This window comes from Scaptodrosophila lebanonensis, unplaced genomic scaffold (assembly GCF_003285725.1).
Source record: "Scaptodrosophila lebanonensis strain 11010-0011.00,11010-0021.00 unplaced genomic scaffold, SlebRS2 tig00001415-arrow-pilon, whole genome shotgun sequence".
Lineage (NCBI taxonomy): Eukaryota > Metazoa > Arthropoda > Insecta > Diptera > Drosophilidae > Scaptodrosophila > Scaptodrosophila lebanonensis.
Window position 1 is genome coordinate 5,283,134 of NW_022060742.1, and position 21,821 is coordinate 5,304,954.

Here is a 21,821-nt window from a genome sequence, read left to right on the forward strand (position 1 = left end):
CTCATTTTACGGGTGCAATTAGCACGTCTATTGTAATTGCTTGTTGATACGCCCCTTTGAAAAGTTTACTCCTTATATGATCTTGATTATGCTGTTTACTGATGTGTATAAATCTAAAAGCAGAGACAAACAAAAAAATATGCCTTGGGGGCTGCGCGTAAGATAAAACTTGAACGAACGTAGACTGTTAAATATCAAACTCTCGAAAGTGGAAAAAGGTGCAAGACTTAATGGCATTATCTTGTATTATTTTGTAGTTCAAAGTTCTTCAGCCACACTCCCCAATATTTTACACTTTCATAGCATTTTCGAATAGCGGAAGCTAAAAATGCAACGCAGCAGCATTGAACTTGTAAGGTTATTTCGCAATCAACTAACCGAGCGAGCGACCGATCGAAACGGCGATCGACGAATCGACGGCCTGGCTCTGTTCTTGACTTGTTTTCGGCGGCTTATCAAGGTGGCCAGCTTTTGGCAAAACTCGACATCGGCTAAAACTAACGACAGCCAGAACAGACGAGGTAGAAGAAGATGCTTGCGCGCGCTCGTAATATAACGAATAAGTAAAGGAAATACTACTACGTGCATTTGTATGCAAACGAAAAACAAAAAAAAAAAACAAACATATTAAAAATAAGAGACGTAGAACAAACAAACACACACATGAAAAGCGTGTGCATAAAAAATGCAAAAACTGGTCGGACGGGTCGCTTGCCTTTGCCGAGTCAAGACAAAGCAGGCCAGAGCCGAGGAGACCAGGCAGGCAATACGCCTGCGTTCCCATCTTCCTCGTAGGAGCTAGAGACAGGACTGGGACTGCAGCACACGGCGCGCTCAACTGGCGGGAGATCGTTCTACAGAATAGTTTCATTGTTGGTACCGTTTTGGCAGACAAACAAGTACTTTATGCAAATGAACTGCATTAATTGTAGAACTATGTATGTAAGTACATATATACAGTTGCAACTTTTTGCATTACCATTTGCATTTCAAAAAGATATTAACACAATTTTACACGCACTCGTTCGCACACACGCTCAGTTACCGAGGAGTAGACACGCATCCAAAATACAAAAATTACAGTTGAAATAAAATGCACACACTAAAAAACGTTTTCGGAACGGCGTCGTGACAAGCGCTCTGTAATACCGCACGAGACAAACCGCGAAGCTCAACTAAAAAGCTGGTCTCAGAACATACAGCGGCAACGGCCACGATCGGCGTCATTCCCAGATGTCGCTGAGCGCCAGCTCTCGCTGTCAGTTTCGTTGCAGCCGTTATCATCAAGTTCAAGTTTTACTCTCTCCCTCTCGCCATCTCTCTGAGACTTCAACAGTTGGGTAAATATGTATGCGAATATGTATATTTTTTATCGAAAAAATATTTGTTTTGTAAATACTATTGCACTTAAAATTAAAACGCGAGTAAAATAAAACATACACATTTGCTGAACACACAACAACAGCAGCAGCCACAACCACCAATGGGTCCTAATGGGAGCGTGCAATGTCTGAGAAGAACGTGAGTATATCCTGTATGTTGAATTCCAAATTGATCATGGCGCCCGCATAGCATTTCTGTATACGCTCCTCCAAATAGTTATACTGTGCTATAAACTCCTCCTGCATCGCATGCCAAACCACCTGAAGCAAATTCTCCTCCTCACACAAATGTTTCTCTACCTTCTTATAAAGGTTCTCCAGACCCTTTTTCACCTCACGTGCTGGATACTGACTGATCACTTTGCGTAGCTCCTGCTTAGAATAAGCCATTTGGTAGCTTATTTCGGTTTCTTTGACACCCTGCGCCACCTTCTGTTGCACGCCTTCGAAAAATAGCTGGAAATATTAAATGCACGTATTAGTCTTCAAAAATATATTATACATCATGTAGCTAAAGAAATTGTATTTTCTTCATAATTCTACAATTTAGGTATTAAAATACGTATATGAGTAGTTGCTTGAAGTTTGGGTAAATTTTTATTTTATAAATGTAAGTACGTATGTATGTATAATTAATCAACAGAACGTTTTGCGTTACAGTTATTTAAACGTGTTATTATATTCAATATATTTGTTTGTTGAATTTGTCAATATACTATAAAACTTGTGCCCTAAGTTTATTTTTATACACTATTAAGTGAAGCCCATAATTTACGAACTTTTTCATATTTATATAATTTATGCCAAATATTAAACTGATGGGTTTGCTGTTAAACTTATGTTACTTATGATAAGATATACTTCTAATGAGGGAAAAACGGCTCTTAAGATTTTGTTTTTTGAGTAAAAATAATAAAAAATAAATTCAAAAACCATCAAAGCTTATATTTGAAAATTATAGCGGAAGTTAATAGGAAGCGATATATTTAGGTAGTACTCGCGTTTTAAACATGGAAGCTATATACAACACTATTTATTTAAAAGGAAAAAAATTTTAAAAAATTGTCTTTCCTCTGACTTAGGAGGAACCAAGTTTTGTTTATATATATGGGGGTCGCCTGCTTTCTTTTACTCTTTGGGTACAGGGCATAAAAATATGAAATATCCTTGTTCTATTACTTACATTCAGTTTTTCCAGCGGCCTGCCAAAGTAGTGCGTCACATAAGCTTTGAGCGCATCGTTGTAACGCACTTTGGCCTCCTTTTTCAAACCGTCCAAGCCACGCACCTTGAGTTGTGCCAACAACGAATACATATGATGATAATTCTCCATACGGACCACCTGATGTGGCGTCTTGGGATGTTCATGCGACTGTTCGCTTATTGTCTCGAATATAGCATTGACCAATTGCAGATACCATCGCTCCATGTCGGTTCGTCGATCAGATTTGCGAAAAATTCCCTCGGCCGTTTGAGCGAAATTCTCAAAGTTCTCGACATAAGGCAAAATTCCTGCCTTAGAGCGCTTCGGCAGTTTCGACTCTTTGATGGACTGCATTTGTTGCTTCATGAAACTATCAAAGTTACGCTTCACCTGCACCAGAGTCGAGGCGAAAGTCATGCTAAGGAAGGAATGTGTGTCCTGAGCGGACATAACGTGTTGCGTCAGACGCACCAGCACGTATAGAGAGTAGCTATAAGAAAGACCCCTTAATTCCTGTCGTGATAAAATTGTCGGAATTACTCACAAGCTATCGACACGCTCAAAGCTTTTGATAAAGATAACCAATTCGGGCTCGAGACAATCGAAGAGTCCCATCATTAAATTACGCACATCCTCGTTGATTTGCCGATCGATGCGCTTTTGTGGAAATGGGCCATCGGTCGAGGGCGATGCAGCTGTAAAGGACTGAGACATGTCGACGCTTTTTTCCATCACCTCCAGTGTTGTTTGCGTATTTTTCGTTGTGGGGCTGATCACATCCATTTGAAAGAAATTTATGCAGAACAGCTGCTCCTGCAAGGCAATGGGTTCCAGTTCGGCGAGCACCTTTTCCAGCAGAGCATCGAAGCGTACACGATCGGCGCTGTCCACGCCAGGGCCCCATTGGTCACGGTTGACGCCCAACGTACCATAGGGCACTGTTGAAACGGCAGCCTTGCGCGACGTGGTCGACGCGTCCAGATCTTCCCGTGAGCTGCGCAGCTTATCAGACACCTGCATTTTCGCCTAAACCATAAGAAATACATCTTAAGTTGCAATCACTCAGGTATGACCAATTAGTACATACCAAATTGAAAAAGTTTCTCAAATCACGATCGTAAATTTTGCACAATGAAGCAGTATAGACCCGCATCAGACCCGCATATGTCTTGTTATCCATAGCCTTGGTCCAGTGCATTAATTCGGTGTATGGCGCCAGCGACTGATGCACATTTGAGTGATTGGGTAGCACTAATTCGTTGCTAGTTAGCGGCAGATCGCCAATTTCGTTGCCTATATGTATGAACATATTGTTCATGTAACGACTAATGAATATTGAAAACTTTTGTTTCCATTTTTCAAAGCGTTTGCGCTGATCCTGCACTGCCTCAAGTCGTAGCAGAGCCGAATCGATATCACTGTTCATGGCTTGCTGCAAACACTGAGCCGCTGCAATAGCTGCCTTAATACCAGCCTCGGTTTTAAAATCCGGATCCTCCAGAGCTTGCTGCTGTTTGTGCGGCAAGTCGAGTTGGGTCTGACGATATCGATATTACTTTAATAATGATTGATTTTTTTTTTAGTTTCTCGCTACTTACAATAACTTTCTCTAGCTCCTTCATTAGTTTGATGTTGTTATTATTGGCAATCTCGATCATCGCGTTTTTGCCACCTATCTTCTCCATGGTTTCCTTCACATGCCCCAGAATATCCTCATAGGAGTCCAGACGTGTTTCAAACTTATCCGCTTCGTTGATGGCATTATCAATATGCTCCATCATTTTCAGTACTTTTTGCTCCGACGCCAGCACACTTTGTATATTGGCCTGAAACAAGAGACAGATCAGCATCCTTCCTTAATGCGATGAAATCTACTTACGCCATCCAAATCGTGCAGCTCTTTGGACAGCTGTTCGATGAACTGCTCCGCATCTTTGATGGCAAAATCACACTCCGAAAAAAGTTTGCCAAGCTCTGTGGCTTCCCGGTCCGTAAGTGCCGTAAATTCTTGGGCCTCCTCTTCGGATTCCTCACCATCGGTTTGCTGTGCCTTCAATGCAGCATCTCCCGTACGGCCTGCTGCAATCTTCTCAGGAGATTTCTCCGACAACCAGGCGCTGGGAATATTGCGAAACTCGGCGCGCTGTCCCCGCACATTTTTCTGGATTTGCCTATTCAGCACAGCCAAAAAGTTTTGTCGCTCATGCGGATGCAAAGCGTACCATTTGTACAACTTTTCCAACTGAATGTCGAATTCGTGCGTTTCCAGCTGATCATTTCGCCCATCGACCCACTTAATCTCGTCTAGCGCCCAGCTGCGTTTTCTTTTGTACTCATTCTCCCGCTGCTCGGACTGCTTTACCAGACACAAGCTGACCACCGGCACTGTTATAGGCGTCGTCGTCACCACGCAAAGGTAACACGCCCGCTTGTCTTTCTTTTTAAACGTTTTAGTCACCGTCACCACAGAGAGTAATCGCTCATCGCTGACACTGAAGAGCTCCTTTTGCAGAATATGCTTAACGTTGGCCAAGGCGCCAATCGTGAGCATTGCGGGGAATGTTTGCAGTAGTGCAGTTCGCTAAGTAATTGTTTAAATACAACCAACCTATTTACTTCCAATTGAAAGAACGCCTCCGCAAGTAACAGCTGTTTGGCGAGTAGCCGTAACCGCTGCTGCTTACCAGCACTAACAACATTTGAATAAAAAGTGGGTATTCGCGGTATCGAGTACTCCAGTCGATAATCGATACACAAAGGTATACTTGGTTGGTGAGTGTGCAGTGAAAATTTGTATAGTTCGTTTTTAATTGTTTATTCCAATTTGCAGAAACTTTTGAGCAAACATGTTGGTGAAACACATCGTTAAGCAAGGGCTTCTGCTCAGAAATGGTAAATGCCACAAACCACAAAGCGTATTTCATGCGGCCTTTAACCTTAAAAATTACATAATAGTGCATCGCTGGGATTTCGCTTTGCAGGACCCCATCGCTTATTATTAATTGATCAATTTCTCAATTTCAGCTGGTGCCGTGTCGCGCGCCGCATACCACGTTGGGGACCACCAGCATTCCACAATGAACGATCTGCCAGTGCCCGCTGGAGATTGGAAGGAGCAGCATAGCCAACGGAACACCAAGTATAACATCACCCTCTTAACTGGTATTTTGGTTTTGGCTGGCACCATTGGCTTTGTAAGTTCCTCTCTAGCCAATTAATTAACTTGTTGCTAATTTATCTTGTATACATATTTTCAGGTCAAGACCTCTGGTGTGATTTACCTAAACTCAACCCCCCCAAGCAGCTTGGACTAGATTAACCCTAACGTGTAAATTGCAGAAGCTACTATGTGTTAAATAAGCTTAACTTGGCGAAATAGTAAATCACACATCCAATACAGTTTATCAAATTATTTATTTGTGCATTTAGTAGACGGGACCATCGTCCAAGTTGTCATCTTCTTCATTATAGGCTTCACCATTATCGAAATAGCTGTTCCCATAGTCATTCTCCTCATCCATTTCATCGTCCAGTGCCGCCTCGGGATCTTCTTGATCTTCATCTTCATGATCTGAGTCGGACTCCTGCTTAACTTTAACCTCATCGGTGTCGTTATCGCCACTGGTCTTGAGTTCTTTTTGCTCTAGAACCTTCAGTCTGTCTTCAATGTTTGTCTTTTTAGCTAGTATTTTGGGTTTGGCATCCACTCCACGTCGTTTGCGATGTGTCGTGTTCAACTCCCGGGGCATGGCTTTGTAGTTGAATTCGGGAAGAGCCTTATGCTTTAAACGCTCCACCGCTTTCTGTGAAATGAAAATGTACATTATATGCCTAAAGTGGTTAGAATAGACACGCTGGCTACCTCGCGCCAATCCTTAAGTTCTGTTTTCTGTAATTCCTGGCTTGCCGAAATTATGTAGTAGGGCGAGTCGCGCATGCGGTTCAGAAAGTCTTCCTTCCAGAGAAGCTGATAGTTCTGTACGGCAGTTGTCTTGGGAAGATAATAAGCCTTTTAATATGCTGTTTATTTTAAATATTTAGCTATTACTTCAAGTGCAATGGGCTTATTGAGCACTGGCGGAAAAGTTGGTGGAGGAGCTGTTTGGACTTGTGGCATATCTTTGCCCACGCACCCAAGGGCTTGTAACTGCTCGGCTGTAAGTGTGCCTGTCTTTCCACCACGCCCACGTCCAGCCATTTCAAATTTGTTGTACTTGTTGTTTAAAGCGACAGAAAAGTAAACACCGCGCACGTTTATTTTGATTCGTGCTCTTGTGGCAGAGTTGCCAAAACATGCAAGGCATACCATATGTTCCGAAAAACAGCGCTACCACACTTTCGGAGTATAATTCAAATGATTTTAAATACAATGTTATTATTGCGATTTGCACTGTTTGACTTAAACTATTAAATAAAATAGACAATAATATCATAAAACATTGAAACTTAGTTTTGCGATGTTTAAGCTATTTACTATATTCGCTAATGTTCCGGCATTTCTATTGGCTCATCTGTTGGCGCCAATCCCACTTTTTGCATTAGTTCCGTCAATTTTTGAGCTTTTCGATCCTCATTATGAGCTATAACAGTGCACAAATGCTCCGTAAGCAATTCTTTTTTCTCCGATGCACTGTGCAAATCCATTTTTGCCTTGAGAAACTGAGCCTCAATTTTTATGTATTGTTTTCTGCAATGAATAAAGGCATTAATTTTTATTTAATATAATTCAAAGCCCTATTGTTAAAAACCTACTCTACTGTGGCGAAATGTAAAGAGGCATTGTCGATTTGCTTTCGCAGCAGTGCAACATCAACAGCCAGATCGCTCTCCAGCTTCGAGAGTTCGTGTCGTATTTCTTCAATTTTACGCGACTCGGCGGCAGTTTTTTGAGTATGCTGTTCAATGGCTTCGTAAAGCATTTGTTTTTTCTGCTTGTTCTGTTCCTGTATCATTTTTCTATGCTGCTCGAAATCCTTCAACGAAATACCCTTGAAGGGTGAGTCTGTGTTTAACCTATCCCCATTGGAGTCCTTTGAACTTGGCAGTATACTGGCATCATCATCCGTGGCAGTCGTGTTTTTGCTCATCTTTAATATTGAGCTATCATCTGTGACTTCACCGTCAGTGCCCTCTGCCGACGTGGCTGCATTTTTTCCATTCTGTTGTCGAGCTGTTGGTTGCACAGAACCGCAGTAAAGAGCTTGGACAAGTGAGTCAGATAGATCGCGTTCCAAGTTCAGCGAATCTTCTTTCCTGACGTCATCAGCGACGATCGCTTCAACTGGTGCGGGGGCTGGAGCGGAAGCTGCTAATGGTTTGGCCTTGGCTGTTGTTGCTGCAACTTGTTGATGTTGCTGTGAATGCTGAGATTGTTGCCTTTTCAACTGTTCAGCTTTCCCGGAAATCTTATCGGGCATGCGCCTTATGCCGGGCAGCTTCAGAGCTTGCTTCACTGAAAATGTATACATACATACACAAATAATAGATTAACATTTGTTTTGTTTAGCGCACACACACATATATGCATACATACATATACATATATGTATGTATGTGGATCCCTTTGCTTTAGCGTATCTAATCAGCACACTTACTTGCTTCAGCACTTGGCCTACCATTCTGCTTCACTCCAGTTATCTTTATAATTTCATCCTGGCTAAAACCATTAAACTTATCAGCCATAATGCGCCGTCAATAAATAATTAGCCATTAAATTGCGGAACTAATAACAACAATGCACACATCAGCAGCAACTACGGAAAGCAGCGTTGCCACCCATCTGGAAAAGATCACTATTTATCGATAGCGATCTCAACGAAATATAAACACAGAAATCGAATTTAAAAAAACTGTTTATTTTAACAACTTAATGCCCAGCTCAGAACGCAGCTCATCCACATTTTGTTCCCAACGCTCCTCCCAGTAAACCGGCAGTAACGGCTTCATACGCTTACCATTATCAATGGCCCAGGGCAAGTACCGTTTTATGTATTCACGACGCTGCCTAAACAAACAATTAAAAAATCGCCAAAAACATGGTTCAGTGAACTTCATACGACAACAAAAACTCACTTTGGGCGCAATCGCACCGCACCGAACACCGCTCCACCATAGCACATCGGCAATCCGGTATTTAGTGCTTCAACCCACTTGACGGCCACTTCGCCGAGCATGTTCGTCGGCATGTCCAGCACCGTGTGGACAAGATCATGGCATTCGCGATAACGTGTCATCAAGTAAGCCAATTTTGGATCGTCTAAGAAGCGCACGGGCATGCGTGAGTCTGGCGTTACTTGCTGGGGATTAAGGAATGAGTTAAAACTTTCCGAATAATATGCATCTAAGATAATATAATTTGGCAGATTAGCTGTAAGAACTTCATCTTCGAGGAATTACTCGTAAAATAATGTAAATAAGCGAGAAGCGAATCAGGGTAGAGATAGGACTTTACAAAGTTAAACTGAATGAAGAGCATTCGTATCAGAGTTGGATCTTTTCAGCAGGTCTGAATGTAGTTCCACTACTCAATAAGGTTGCAACAACGATTTTTATCCCTCACGAACAATGAAGGCGACAAAACAAGGAATTTAATTAGCTGATAACTATAAGCCCTTCTTCACTTACATTATCTTTGAGGAACTTTGCATAAGTGGCACCAAACGTGTTTTCCGGTAAAGCTTCTAGGCATTTAAAATCAATGGTGCTTGTGTTGATGCGTGGCTTCTCGGCCATGATGCGCTGTCCTTCCTCAGACTGTTGCACGGTCTTCAGTATGTCCCATAGCGCATCCTCGCCTGTAGTCTCCCCTAAACAGGCAATCATGTCATGGCGTCGTGGATCCAAAATTGCAGCTAACGATGATCCTGCTCCTAGAAGTAGTTTCTGAAAACCTGTAATCTCGATGCGTTGCTCCAGAAACTCCCTTTCGAAGGCGTCTTTAGGGGGCTCAGACATTGTTGGCGCTTCAGTGGTCACCGCTCTCCTAATGGCTACACTTCCAATGCCATGTGTGGTCATATGCCTCCAGTAAGGCCGCAACATAATCTAAGACGACAAAGAAATAAGCTCTTGAATTCCCATGAATAGTGTCTAACTACACCTAACTGACCTCATCACCATCATTGAAGCTCGACTCTAATTATGCATGTATGACTCCGCTCATAAACTCGACCCTGACTGCCCAGCTTACCGCTGCTACTGAACCGGCCCCCGGCATTTCGTACGTGCGACTCTGCTTTAGCCATTTGGCTTCAATAGCAACAAGTTGAAACGAACAATTTGTCAATAGACCACACTGCGGCGCAACATCCCAAACTTTATACACACGAACAATAATTTTCTATTTTAACTTGCTGAAAAAATCTTATTTACTCTTCTCTGCCCCGGCACTTGTCCGACCGTTTTTGAAAACCTGTTTCTTGCGCACTCTATATTCGCTTATAAAAACAATTAAGCCTAGCAAAAGTACCACCTAAGGGGCATGCTGTGGTTATTTATTGTCTCTATCTCTTCAAGTTTATTGGCTTTTTTGATGAGTAACAACATAGAGACTCCCACTAAAGTATTTTAGGCAACTGCTCCCATGTGGAATCAAATCCAACCATTTCTCATTACCAATCTAAATATGTGTAGAATCAAAAACTTTTGCAAGTTAATAAAAGAATACGAATAAGCAGTCATGAGTATGCTATCTGAATAAAAAACAGAAAAAGCTGTACAATTATTTACACACGGCAGCGATACACCCGTAGAGTACACTAAGAAGATCGTGATGTGTGACAAATGGAAGAAGCATGATCAAACGTACCGTACCAAGAACAACTAGGGACATTAAACTAGCCATTTAGGCCTTCTCTGTTCATCCACAGGGAATATATAAATCATAAACTACGGTCTCATTGGGAAATATGTTAAATAAGTTTGTAATGAAGCTAATTTTCTTCAGTGAACAAACAACATTTTCATTTGCGAAATCTTAATAATATTATTATTACTCCCATGAAACGAATTTGTTTGCAAAGTATTGTTTAACTGGGCGTAGTAAAGGAACTTTATATTTCTCTTAATTTATTCAAACGCCTTACTTTATTCTGAAGTTAGTTTCAAATGGAGCTGCTATAAGAAGGATGAATTCAAAAATCCAATTAACTTACAATAGGGTATTTTAATATCAACAATAGGCAACAATTATAAAATCTGGAGATCTCATTGAGTTGTTCTGAATGTGGTTAATACTAAATAGTCACTACTTGAACCTAATGTTCAAAAACTATTTGCGAAGTCCTAATACCAAACAATTGTTGACTAACTATTCTTATAGATAACCCAATTCTCTCTAATACATTAAAAACTTAGCTTAGTTTCATTTTTTAATAGCATCTTTATGACGTTTTACTAGTTTAGTTACTTCCTGAAAATAAGAATTTTAACTGTGGAAATTTACAAAATAAGATAGAGGTTTGTGGAAGTCATGAGGCTCACGAATTTTGTGTTATTTATCTAAGATAACAAGATAAGATTCAACATTGCGACTTATCTCTGTCTGCATTTGATCGCAAGTGAAAGATTTTATCTTTCTACAAGCTACCTCTAATACTTGTCGAGTTTTAACAAAAACATGTCGTTCCGCCCCTGTTCACAAGATTAGTACGTTCACGTATAATATAGTAGTAATTATATAAAGTATGAACATGTTACAAAAGAACGCAGCTCATAACACGGAAGAATCCAATTGTCGAATGTTCGGAGAAATAGCATTTACGTTGGTCGTCTTATCAGAGAAACAAACGAGTACCAGAAACGCTAGAACCTTATCGCTAGAAACACACTGCAGTACCCAGACCGCTATTCTTAAATAAAATTTAACAAACATAAAGATTGCGTCGTTATCGGTGTGGTTTGAATTTGACATTTGTATTTCTCCATACTCTGCTTATGACACTTTGATGTACAATATAGTATACATAAGATAGATATAAGTAGTTAAGATTTCATCTGACTTTAAACACTTGCAAGTGTTGTGTATAAAAATTGAAGCATTAATTTACACAGTCAATACATTGTTAATAGCTAATCACTAAAAATACATACACATACATAAATATATTACTATGTACAGTGCAAATGGGCTTGCGTGATTTATAAAATACAAATATACTTCAGTTATATATCGCATTTGCGTAAAATATAACAAATTATGGCTTTGGCAAAATTGCAGCGAGCTATGGGAAACTATTTCACGATTATACGAAGGAAAGAAAACCGTGAGCCGACACATATTGAACCAATATGTATATAACATTGCACTTTTTATATCGAAACAAATTCAATTCAATTTTAATTACAATAACATAATGAAATTCACGATCCTGGTGCTTCGTATAAACCTAGAATTAAAATTAAACAGTATCGCCGCGAGTGTTGGGCAGATGTGTTTGTTTATCCGGCGCCTGCTTCCGCCGGAAGGTCACGTACGTGTAGAGCAGGCTGGCGAGCACGCTGATGTTGATTCCAATGCAGTTAAGCCATGAAAAGACATAGTCGCCCCCAATAAACATTCCCAGATATGTTACACAGATGTTTTTAAGGCAGCCCACGATAGTGGTGGTCAGTGCGGAGTTGAATTGCGTGCAGAGAATGGTGCTGTACGAGAGTATAAAACCCATGACGCAGCTGAGTAGGAATTGCACCACAAAGTAAGGATCGTGCCAGCTCTGGAAGTTGAGCGCTTTATCCAGATCACCAGTCACAAAGTTCAGCGCCAGGGCGGGCACAAACATGAACAATGAGTTGTAGAACATCAGTCCATATTTCCCGATCTCCGAGGTATCTAGTTTCTTCTTAACATACACGCCGTTCGAGGCGGTCAACGCATTCGTTATCATTACGTACGTGTATCCTTGCATGTTAAAGGACAGATCGTCGGAAGCCGCGAGCAGGGCGCCACCAATCATGGCATACACGCTGACCTGTACGGCAGTCGAGGGTCGCACGCCGAGTATTTTTAGCTCCAGGAGCATGGTCATCAGTATAGAGAAGCGACGCAACGCCGCAAACATGGGCAAACTCAAGGCCTGTGTGCCACCCAAGCCGAACATCATGTTGCCGAGGAAGATCAGCGGCAGTGGAAAGATTTTTGTGAACGTGTTTCGCTGCAGGGGCGGATACGAGACTAGCTTGAAGCGTTGGGCCGCACTCAACACCACAATGCTGGCAGTCAGCTGACCCAGGCTGAGGAACAGAAACGAGGGAAACTTGTAGGATGTGAGCACTGTTTTGTTGACCACTGTGATCATAAACGAGGCCAAGCCGTAGAACAGAGCGCTGCCCACTTTCTTCAGATAGATGGAACGATCCTCTCTGCTGCTGAAGCTGCCGCTGCGCAGTTCCTTTGAATGGGAGCCATTCGAGCGGGAGGAAATGTCTTTCCCTCCGCCACCGCCTTCATCATCACTGTGGTTGCTGCTGTCGAGCAATGGCGCTAAATCTAGCGTCGTGCTTCCGCCACGCGTGTTACTCATGCTAATTACTTTTTGTGCTTGGATTTACGCCTTCGTGTTGGTGTTTGTGTTCGTCAAATGGTTTTTTCACTGTTGTACATGAGATTATGTTTGTGTTTTATAACGCAGACACAAAAAGGTTTGAAGTTTTACACTGCGCAATTAATTAATTGCGTTCACTGTATATTTGTTTACTGGAAATCACATATTTTCAACTCCATTTTCAACTTATAATGCCCATTCTGGTACTTAAGCGAGTTATTTTTACCGACGCGCACTCTCTCACATTCTGTCCGAGCGTCGGTCGATGGCAAACTAAACATATGACGGGCACGAGTGGCCAGAGAACGATTGCCGCCTGTTAAGCAGCGGAGAGCGCAGTAGGTCACATTTCTCAAAGTAAATAACTGAGCAGTTCCAAAGTGCTTCAAATAGCCAATTAGTATAATGTTTTACTTACTCTGGACTAACTATACTTGAATTACACAATTGTTTACATGAATTTGAAACGAATTTGTCAATGAATTAGTCACAGGGCTGAGCAAACGACAATAATCGGTCCTATCGATATATTAAAGTGTGGCAAGGCTTTTTTGCATTAACCGTGACAACCCTATCTGCCCACAGTTGTTTCAGCTGTGTATGTTTTTTTTCAATTCGTGGATGGGGTCGGGTTTTGTTTATATTCGTGAAGTGTTAAATATAGTGTTTGATCACAATGAGTAGCTCGAAAAAGAAAAGCAAAACGGACAAAATCCCAAAGCCGATAAGTATAAAGAAAGAAAAAACAGAGGAAGACCGCACACTGCATCCGATTTCGCACTACATTGACGACCGACTTGCACTTGTAAAGCAAATATTTTGCACTCTCAAGCCCAAAACGATACGGAATCTGGCGCCGGAGTTCTTAAAGAAAACAAATCTAGACGAGATTGAGGAGCTGTGCCTCAATGAGCTACTCTGCATATCCACCAAGCGCTTGAAGTCAATTATAGATGGCACACGCTGTCCCACAGATACGGAGAGCTCCGAAGATTCTGATGTGGAGCACCAAGAGGGTAAGTGGCTAAATGCTGACTTTTAAATATGATCAACAATTGCAATTATTGCAGAGCACATTTCGCTGGAGGAGATCTCGTCGGATAGCGATATTGGTGGCAGCGAATCGCGCAGAGGTAAACACAAAAATAGCTTTCATACGTTTAATTTAGTGCTAGGCAATTACTCTGTTGATGTCAGTACAGCTGCACGCCTTATGTGCCGTACTTGAATTTCTCACAAGCCAAAAGTGGCGCCACGTAGAACGCACGCAATATGCAGACATCCTCGCCCACACCAAGCACCACGTTCTCCTCGTTTTCCTTGGCCACCTCTAGGGTAATCACAAAGTCCCCCACTTCCAAGCAGCCCTTGCGACGCATGTAATCGACGCCAAATTCTATTGGACTGTACTCGCATTCGTTTAGCTCCTTGGCATACATCACTGGATGCATATTGCGGCGTAGATGCAGAGCACGGGCCAAATTGAACTTGCACAATATGGTCGGCCGGTCATCATCGTCATTAAGCGGCATCATCACATAGACTGGGCAATAGATTTCTGTTCTAGACAGCGCGACGGCGGCATTTTCACAGGTGGTATACAGGAAAATAGCTTGGCATTCGATTGAGCTGATTGTGCGAATAATGAAGTTGACAACCGTTTGAAACGATGTCATTATGTTTTTGACTAGTGCCTTCGTCTGGACCATGCCTACACGGTAGTCGCGTACTGGCATCAATTTTTTCACTATCAACGGATACTTGTTACACCAAGGACTCTTCTGTATGTGTATCGAATCGATCTTCCAGAGGAATTCGTGCAATTCGAATCGCTTGAAGTCGCTGCAGCGCTCTAGAGGCACAGTGCCAATTACCGGCACCTTCTGGCACCGCGATATTGGCAGCACGTCGTCCATAATATAATTATAGACACAGCAATTCACATTGAACATATCGGGTATCCACAAATAGTCGAGCAGCTTGATGATGCCCAAGAGATCGAGCATATTGCAGCGTACATACTCGAAATCCACCATGCCAATCAGCTTCATGTCGTACTCCTCACGCAGAGATTGGCGTACGGCTCGTAGGAATGCCTTGCACCGTATTTTGGGCAACACCACATAATTGGCCTTGTAATCGACTGCGATTTGCAAGTCCTTCATGAATAGTTCCGGGTAGATGTCGGGACTTAAGCGATGGCATTGCTGAGGCAACTCAATGAAATCATAAGAGGCCAAGAGGCCTGCATCAATTATGAGCACAGCCACCGCTTCTCGTAAAGTTTTCACCACACGACAGCGCACGTCGCGTCCAATTATTAGCATATCACCCAACTTGATGGAACTGAGATAGTACTGTAGATTAATCACGAAGAGAATCTCCTTGAAGCCGCTATAGCGATAGGCTTCATTCGTGGTCAATGTGACGACAGAGCCGCGTGCCATCAAAACCGTGCAATTGTTCCGTAATCTGCCCACGCGACAGCATTCGCCATTGATCTCCAAAGCCAGTGCGGTGACCACGCGTAGCTCTCGCTCCGCTTCAAAGGAAGAAATCGCAATGTGTAGAGTATCTAGAATGGTATTAAGTTCATCTGGTTTATTAGCCACCGCATCCACGTGAAATGTGAAGACGCCGTTCTCCAGCATTCGTCGTAACTCTTCTGGTGTTGTTTCCATTACGATTTTAGCCACTAGCCCCATATGATAGTAGCGACGATGGCGACGCTTACGTGCATGCTTTTCATGCGCGTCGCAGGCAGCCTTGAACTCAAGCAGACGCTGTTCCAAGTCCTGTTGTCCATTCAAACGTATCCTGAATTCCCCTAGATTGTTGTCGCTATTGCATTGCTCCTCCTCAGCCTCCTCACTGTCCAGCACAAGTGGCGGCTGTGCATCTTCATTCACAAGTTCCATGGCGTGCAGCTAATTTTGTATGCGTTAATGCTACCAATTTAATCGTTGTCTGTTCTGTACGAATTTATATTAATCTATGCTATTATAAAATACAATACTTCTAATAATTTCAGCTAAAAAAAAGAAGAAACTTTCCACAAAGGGGACTGGTAAAACAACCGAAAATAAAGCACGTAAGTTTAAATATAAAATAAATAATTACTTTGCCTTAACGAATGCAAACTAAATAAATGCCTACTATATCAGCCGAAGGACAGATTAGTGTCCTAGAGCTACTTGAATTACAGGCTCGAGCGCGCGCCATACGGTCCCAGCTGGCCATGGAGCCCATAACCAAAATTGAAGTGAACTCTGATGAAGATAATCCTACCACAGGTCAGAAGGAGAGGCAGTCAAGGAAGCAGGACAAAACAAGCATCAACCGGAAAGTCGTTGAACGCAAACGTAAATCATCCAGCAATTCCAAGGATAACCCCAGCAATGGCAAGGATGCTTCACCACAAAAGCAAACGGTTGAAGTGGCTCCTAAAAAAAAGATCAAGTTAAAACGAAACTATCGCAATGTCACAAAATCCCCTGAAAATGTGAAATCAACTGAAAAAAGTGTTGAAATCCCAACTACCTCAGAGCAAAGCCTTAAAAAGCTCCACGACAAATCACGCTCGCCCTCGCCAGATGTTATACCCATACAAGCAGAGCCTGAAACTTTGCTAATAAGCGACAGCACCGACGATGAAGCCAAACAATCCAGCGAAGCAGCTCCTATCCAAGCTAAGGCTATTGAACCCCCAGCTCCACTTACACCGGCTAAGGATAGCGAGCCGGAAGAAGGCGAAGTGACAGACGACGATGATAAAGTCAATGAAGGGTCAAAGGTACCAGAAAAGCCAGAAGAGAAACAATCTGAAAATGAAAGCACAGTGGAGACTCCAAAAGAGCAAGATGTTGAAAAAGCAGCCGAGGTTTCCGTTGAGAAGGAGAGTGTCAGAACCGAGCCGGAAGAATCAAACATTAGTACTATAGAAGATGCAGCGGCAGCAGAAAGAAATTCCATTGTTGATGATGAAGATCAAAATGACGATATCATATCTATAGGCGGCGATTTAGAAAACGAAATGATTGAAATAGAAGAGCTGGCCAACGAAGTATCTGTAAAAAACGAAACAACGGAAAATTCAAACGAGCCGGAGGAGGAAGACAACGATGTCATATCGCTGGAGACTAGTGAGGATGAGCGTGATAAATTGCAGGAAATAAATCCGGAGGTAATAAGATGCAAAATTCAGAACGCATGTACAATTATTTCACTTAAATAACACGATCTCATCCCTTCAGCTTTATCAAAAGGATGATGGTATTTAACCATAAACGATACATTTTCAAATTTAATACTTTTCCGGTTTAAATATGATAGTCTTGCTATTAAATCCAAAGCTCGAAATTTTTAGAACACAAAATTCACATTTGCCATTATTAACTAAAAACTAAACATAAACTCGATACCATTTTATAACAATCTAATATCATCAGTACGATATTGAAAAATTAATACAGATAAAATTTCGTAACAAAAACGCGTATTAAACTACTCGTATTACTACAACGTTAACCATTTAGACCTATCCAAAGTCTATAAAAATAACATAAATTTCATAGGAAATTTCAAGCTTATCAGATCAAAATATATCAAGAAAATTACAACAAGCGGCGACTATTAAAGGTTTGTACATAGTACTTATTACAAAATAGAGTCGCGCACAAAATACCTTTATTGATTAAAGATCTTCGACACGAGCTATATTTTCCGTCTCCTTTAGTCAATATTTTGTTAATATTTTAATTGTGTTGCTTTGATGTAGTGATCTTCTAATGATCCTCATTAATCACAAGTATTGTTAGAAATTTAAAAGGGAAATTTAAAAATCAAGAAACCCTTTACAAGCTGATTACTATTTGGTGCAGTCTTAGGTCAATGTTAGGATTCCTGCTTCTTCTAATGCATACTTTACGTCGGTCTGCTGATACGACTTTAGAGAAGCAACTTAAATGTCCGCTTCTTCATAATATAATATGTATGCCATTTGTTTGACATCTTAACTGATACGATATGCCTGAGGTGGGATGTTTTTGACACACTTTAAGATCATTTTGAAGTTCTACAATTTTTAAATTGAAGTCATGTTTTTTGTCAAAATTTTATTCTTGATTCTAATCGCCATCATATTGTATTGTTAAAAATGAATTGTTTTTATGTCCTTTACAGTCCTGGCGCACTCGCTACTTGAAAAGCTCAAAGGTTAGCCAAGTGCTAGCTGCCTCGCGTCTGGGCAAGCGAGTGCGTGATAAAATCAAGAAATCCAAACATGCCCAAAAACGCAATGATGACAAGAAGGACGAAGAAGCGGCGGCAGCAGCGGCAGCGGCACAGGCCCAATTCACTTCCAAGCATGAGGATGGATCCGTGGAGCAGTATCAGGAGCTACTGCAGCACCACCAACGAAAAAGTTCAAATGGAAGCAGCAAGGGGGGCGGAGGCGGGGGTGACAAGTGAACGAAACGATTGTTATTGAAAAGTCACAAACGGGGGAGCCGTCTGAGCTGCCTCAGTATGCGGCCCCATAAAAGGAAATCGAATAAAAAACAACAAGCCCAAGAAACGCACAAAAATTTGAATATTTCGTGCTAAGCGCATATTTGATTTCTGTTTTTAGTTTTGTTTGTAGTTTAAAAGAAATGCGAAAACTATGCCTTGTCATTTCCGGCATACATTTGGGACTTCCCCTCCTTTCACTTTTTCTTTCTATTTGAAACCTCGGTGGTTCGGCGGTGCGGTAGTGCGGCGGTACGGCGCGCAATTAACGAACCGCACGCTACGCATTTGTGCATGTTTTTTATTTTTCTCTTTTTGTTTCGTTGTGTGGGGTGCCAGTCAGCGCACAGAAAGTTTTTTTTGCGTTCTTTTGAAAAATCATTAACAAATTTTATGGTTGGGTTTTTCGTTTTTGGCGCACAAATATTTACGAGCAGGAGCGCTCGGCTGTGCGGCTGTTTGAAGTTAACCTACATAGGTTTGCCCACAAACACATTTTCCATTTGTCATTCGCTTTACCTATTTCTAATCATGCGGTGTGTTTTAGTTTAGCAAGGACGAGGACACAGCCAGCCACCCTCCCAGTGTCATTGGCAGTGGCAAGTTGAGCGGCAAAGCGACTCGGGCTATAGCTCAATTATGTGGCCCTCTGCGGGGGTTTCGGGCTGCCAACCTTACCATGGTATTGCAATATAAACGATGATTGTTTTATCAAAGACTCTGCCAGCGTGTTGATAAAGTATATTAAAAAATATATATGAGCAAAGGTCGAAAGAGCAAACATCATCAGAATGGGGGAGCTCTCTCTCTCTCTCTCTCTCTTTGTTTCTCTCGTTCTCGCGCTCCCTTTAAGAGTGCGACTCTGCAGCACGCATGTCCATCATCATCAAGCCCCGACCGAGCATGGCGAGGGTGTAACACAAATACATATAAACGCATATGTACATATGTATGCATATATGTGCTTGTGTGTGAGTGTGTGTGCTCGCGAATCCATCAAGTGGGCGCGTTGTATACACACATAAAATTCGCATACACACCTAGCAACAAACAAAATATTCTTAAAATATAATTATGCGCATACCTAATTTCGCAATTTCTTTATTAATGTAAAAACCCATTTTTTAAAAACCGTTCATTTCTTGATGATCGAGTATATCCGTTAAGCGTTTATATCTAAAATGTCACAATAAATAAAAGTCTTTAAATTATTACTTAAATTTATATATATTTATTTCAATATCAATTCAATATATATATTTATTAAAACCTAAAAAAGATTACAAATTTAGCTTTCAATACAATTTGTGGTTGTTATTTAGAATAGTTTCAGGTTTTTGGGTTTGTGTTTCGAACGCTTAATCCAGATATTGGAAAATATGAGATATTTAGAGAGGCAAATCGACTTAAGACACAATTATTAAATAATTTTTTGCGAAAATATGAAACTTTTCTTGTGCCGTTGCTGTCAAATGTTTGCTAGGGACTAACAAATAACTATAATAAGATATAAATACGGATATACAAAAATGGTTAGTAGATTTGCTGGAAATACACAAATTCCTATTTATGCCATTATGGCTCTCAAGATGAAGTTGGCGTCGAATTATACTTGACCAGTCTTACTTACCAGTATTAATTATTTAAAACTAATATTCAACCTTTTAAAAAGTGTTTTTTTTATTTTTTTTTTCGTTAATTATGAAATGACCGAGTTTTTATAATTTTCAGCTTCTTTTTATTATAGTTTTAAAAAATATAAAATAATATATAACATGCTAAAAGAAACGACATACATACTCGTACATTTATCTGTATCGCTTAAAAATAAAATAATAGAACATATTGGATTCCTTAAATCTTTAATTATTTCATTTAATCGCGCCCCATACTGTGCTATTGAGTTTTATTTCGCACTGGCTGCCCTCAACTGGAGGACCCTCAATTTAAAAGAAAAGCGCATGCTGTGTCTAATCAAGCTACCAGCACATGTTCCACCGTCCCTCCTCTCCATCGGACTCCCACACCATAGATCCGAAAAGCTCGACAAACGATGAACGACATGGACGGGAAAAAGTAAACAAAATAGCAACAGAGCGCCCGACACTTTGATGTGAGGCCAAAATTGTTGCTGTTTCCTTCTCTGGTGGTTGTTTTAGGTACGCGCGCTCTCTCTGTCTCTCTATCTCTCTTTTTTACATCTCCTCGTAAGTGCGTGAGTGTGAGTGTGGGTGGTTTCACTTGCTCGCATCCTTTTTGGTAACTGCTTCGCAGTCTGTCGAACGGAAAAACTCAAATCAGTCTACAGAAAACGCGCACGTGGTGAAGAAGTAGCCGCGGTCGGCTTCAGTCTCGGCGTGTTAGACTTGTCGGTATGATAAATAAGTGAAACACCCTGTACAAGTTCTGTAAGTTAAACCAACAAGCACAAAGCAAAAAAAAAAAAAGAAAAGAAAGAAAACGAAAGGCAATCACAACAGCCGCAGCAACAAAGCCAAAGAGCCTGTTACAACAAGAATTGCTGTCTCTTTATAATAACATCGCCTACTTGTTCGATTTGAGATGTGTTCGTGTGAGAAATTTAAATTTAATAAAACAACTGCAACAACAACAAAACCAGCTGAACAAGAAAGCCTATAATGTAGTCTTGCAAGGATTTGTAAGCCAAAATTAAACTTGGAACACAAAGTGCTGGCAAAGCTAAGAGTTTTCTACAAAATTTTTTCTATAAATGCAAAAAATGCAACAAAAAATACAAACTTAAGATTGTGCTAAAAATGTGCTTTATATAAACAAAGAAAAAAATCAACATAATACACACATATAATCAATTACAAAAATAAAATGTTACAAATTCTGATATTAGCCAATAATGAATTTTTAATATTGTTTAACATGGCGCCGTTGTTCGTGTTCATGTTCATGTTCAAGTTTATAATGTTGCGCGTTTATTTTCATATAAGTTTACACTTAGGATTAAGGTGCGCTCTCTGACTAGAGACATTGTGAGTTCAAGCCGACAAACTATATAAGCACTATGACATGCATAAACTAGCCTATGTACATATACTATATACAACTAGTATCAATATACATATATACTCAAATAACGCTATTCCCAATTGCTTGCTTTCAAATCGAATTTAATCAAATCAAAAATTGGCTTAATCAAAAAAAATACAACAG

At 40.9% G+C, this 21,821-nt stretch overlaps 9 protein-coding genes across 10 annotated transcripts in view; 2 read left to right on the top strand and 7 right to left on the bottom strand.

Moving 5' to 3' along the window:
* Positions 1 to 1,131, bottom strand: part of LOC115632431 (sodium-dependent nutrient amino acid transporter 1) — a 33,830-nt gene extending 32,699 nt beyond the window's left edge. Inside the window, exon 1 of the mRNA XM_030529573.1 lies at positions 980 to 1,131. The gene's annotated coding sequence lies outside the window, so the exon portion shown is untranslated. The remainder of the gene's footprint in view (positions 1 to 979) is intronic.
* Positions 1,132 to 1,363: 232 nt separating this feature from the next.
* LOC115632393 (exocyst complex component 1) lies at positions 1,364 to 5,137 on the bottom strand. Its single transcript, XM_030529523.1, has 6 exons — positions 4,466 to 5,137; positions 4,185 to 4,412; positions 3,674 to 4,123; positions 3,131 to 3,612; positions 2,566 to 3,076; positions 1,364 to 1,838 (listed from the first exon to the last, which is right to left on the bottom strand). Exons 1-6 carry the CDS (start codon positions 5,135 to 5,137, stop codon positions 1,491 to 1,493), a joined length of 2,691 nt encoding a protein of 896 aa, XP_030385383.1. The 3' UTR covers positions 1,364 to 1,490.
* A 202-nt stretch (positions 5,138 to 5,339) lies between these two features.
* Positions 5,340 to 5,995, top strand: LOC115632339. The gene is made up of 4 exons (XM_030529443.1): positions 5,340 to 5,358; positions 5,417 to 5,478; positions 5,611 to 5,780; positions 5,844 to 5,995. The coding sequence occupies exons 2-4, from the start codon at positions 5,433 to 5,435 to the stop codon at positions 5,898 to 5,900; spliced, it is 273 nt and encodes a 90-aa protein (XP_030385303.1). The 5' UTR covers positions 5,340 to 5,358; positions 5,417 to 5,432; the 3' UTR covers positions 5,901 to 5,995.
* LOC115632337 (DNA-directed RNA polymerase III subunit RPC7) lies at positions 5,982 to 6,924 on the bottom strand. Its single transcript, XM_030529442.1, has 3 exons — positions 6,635 to 6,924; positions 6,449 to 6,577; positions 5,982 to 6,389 (listed from the first exon to the last, which is right to left on the bottom strand). The coding sequence occupies exons 1-3, from the start codon at positions 6,893 to 6,895 to the stop codon at positions 6,012 to 6,014; spliced, it is 768 nt and encodes a 255-aa protein (XP_030385302.1). The 5' UTR covers positions 6,896 to 6,924; the 3' UTR covers positions 5,982 to 6,011.
* An 11-nt stretch (positions 6,925 to 6,935) lies between these two features.
* On the bottom strand, positions 6,936 to 8,309 carry LOC115632336 (RAB6-interacting golgin). Its single transcript, XM_030529441.1, has 3 exons — positions 8,181 to 8,309; positions 7,339 to 8,038; positions 6,936 to 7,273 (listed from the first exon to the last, which is right to left on the bottom strand). The coding sequence occupies exons 1-3, from the start codon at positions 8,266 to 8,268 to the stop codon at positions 7,069 to 7,071; spliced, it is 993 nt and encodes a 330-aa protein (XP_030385301.1). The 5' UTR covers positions 8,269 to 8,309; the 3' UTR covers positions 6,936 to 7,068.
* Positions 8,310 to 8,420: 111 nt separating this feature from the next.
* On the bottom strand, positions 8,421 to 13,636 carry LOC115632246 (ubiquinone biosynthesis protein COQ4 homolog, mitochondrial). The gene is made up of 4 exons (XM_030529307.1): positions 13,546 to 13,636; positions 9,211 to 9,630; positions 8,659 to 8,882; positions 8,421 to 8,590 (listed from the first exon to the last, which is right to left on the bottom strand). Exons 2-4 carry the CDS (start codon positions 9,625 to 9,627, stop codon positions 8,440 to 8,442), a joined length of 792 nt encoding a protein of 263 aa, XP_030385167.1. The 5' UTR covers positions 9,628 to 9,630; positions 13,546 to 13,636; the 3' UTR covers positions 8,421 to 8,439.
* Positions 11,587 to 13,414, bottom strand: LOC115632245 (UDP-sugar transporter UST74c). Its single transcript, XM_030529306.1, has one exon. The coding sequence runs from the start codon at positions 13,104 to 13,106 to the stop codon at positions 11,985 to 11,987; it is 1,122 nt and encodes a 373-aa protein (XP_030385166.1). The 5' UTR covers positions 13,107 to 13,414; the 3' UTR covers positions 11,587 to 11,984.
* Positions 13,637 to 13,721: 85 nt separating the features above from the next.
* LOC115632241 (muscle M-line assembly protein unc-89) lies at positions 13,722 to 18,718 on the top strand. Of its 2 annotated transcripts, none has more exons than XM_030529303.1 (5): positions 13,722 to 14,143; positions 14,198 to 14,260; positions 16,159 to 16,218; positions 16,292 to 17,310; positions 18,309 to 18,718. In XM_030529303.1, exons 1-5 carry the CDS (start codon positions 13,804 to 13,806, stop codon positions 18,594 to 18,596), a joined length of 1,770 nt encoding a protein of 589 aa, XP_030385163.1. In that variant the 5' UTR covers positions 13,722 to 13,803; the 3' UTR covers positions 18,597 to 18,718. The 2 variants fall into 2 exon arrangements, with proteins under 2 accessions (XP_030385163.1, XP_030385164.1); XM_030529304.1 differs by lacking the exon at positions 18,309 to 18,718 and adding an exon at positions 17,381 to 17,553.
* Positions 14,274 to 16,237, bottom strand: LOC115632242. Its single transcript, XM_030529305.1, has one exon. It carries the CDS (start codon positions 16,043 to 16,045, stop codon positions 14,339 to 14,341), a length of 1,707 nt encoding a protein of 568 aa, XP_030385165.1. The 5' UTR covers positions 16,046 to 16,237; the 3' UTR covers positions 14,274 to 14,338.
* Positions 18,719 to 21,821: the final 3,103 nt, after the last annotated feature.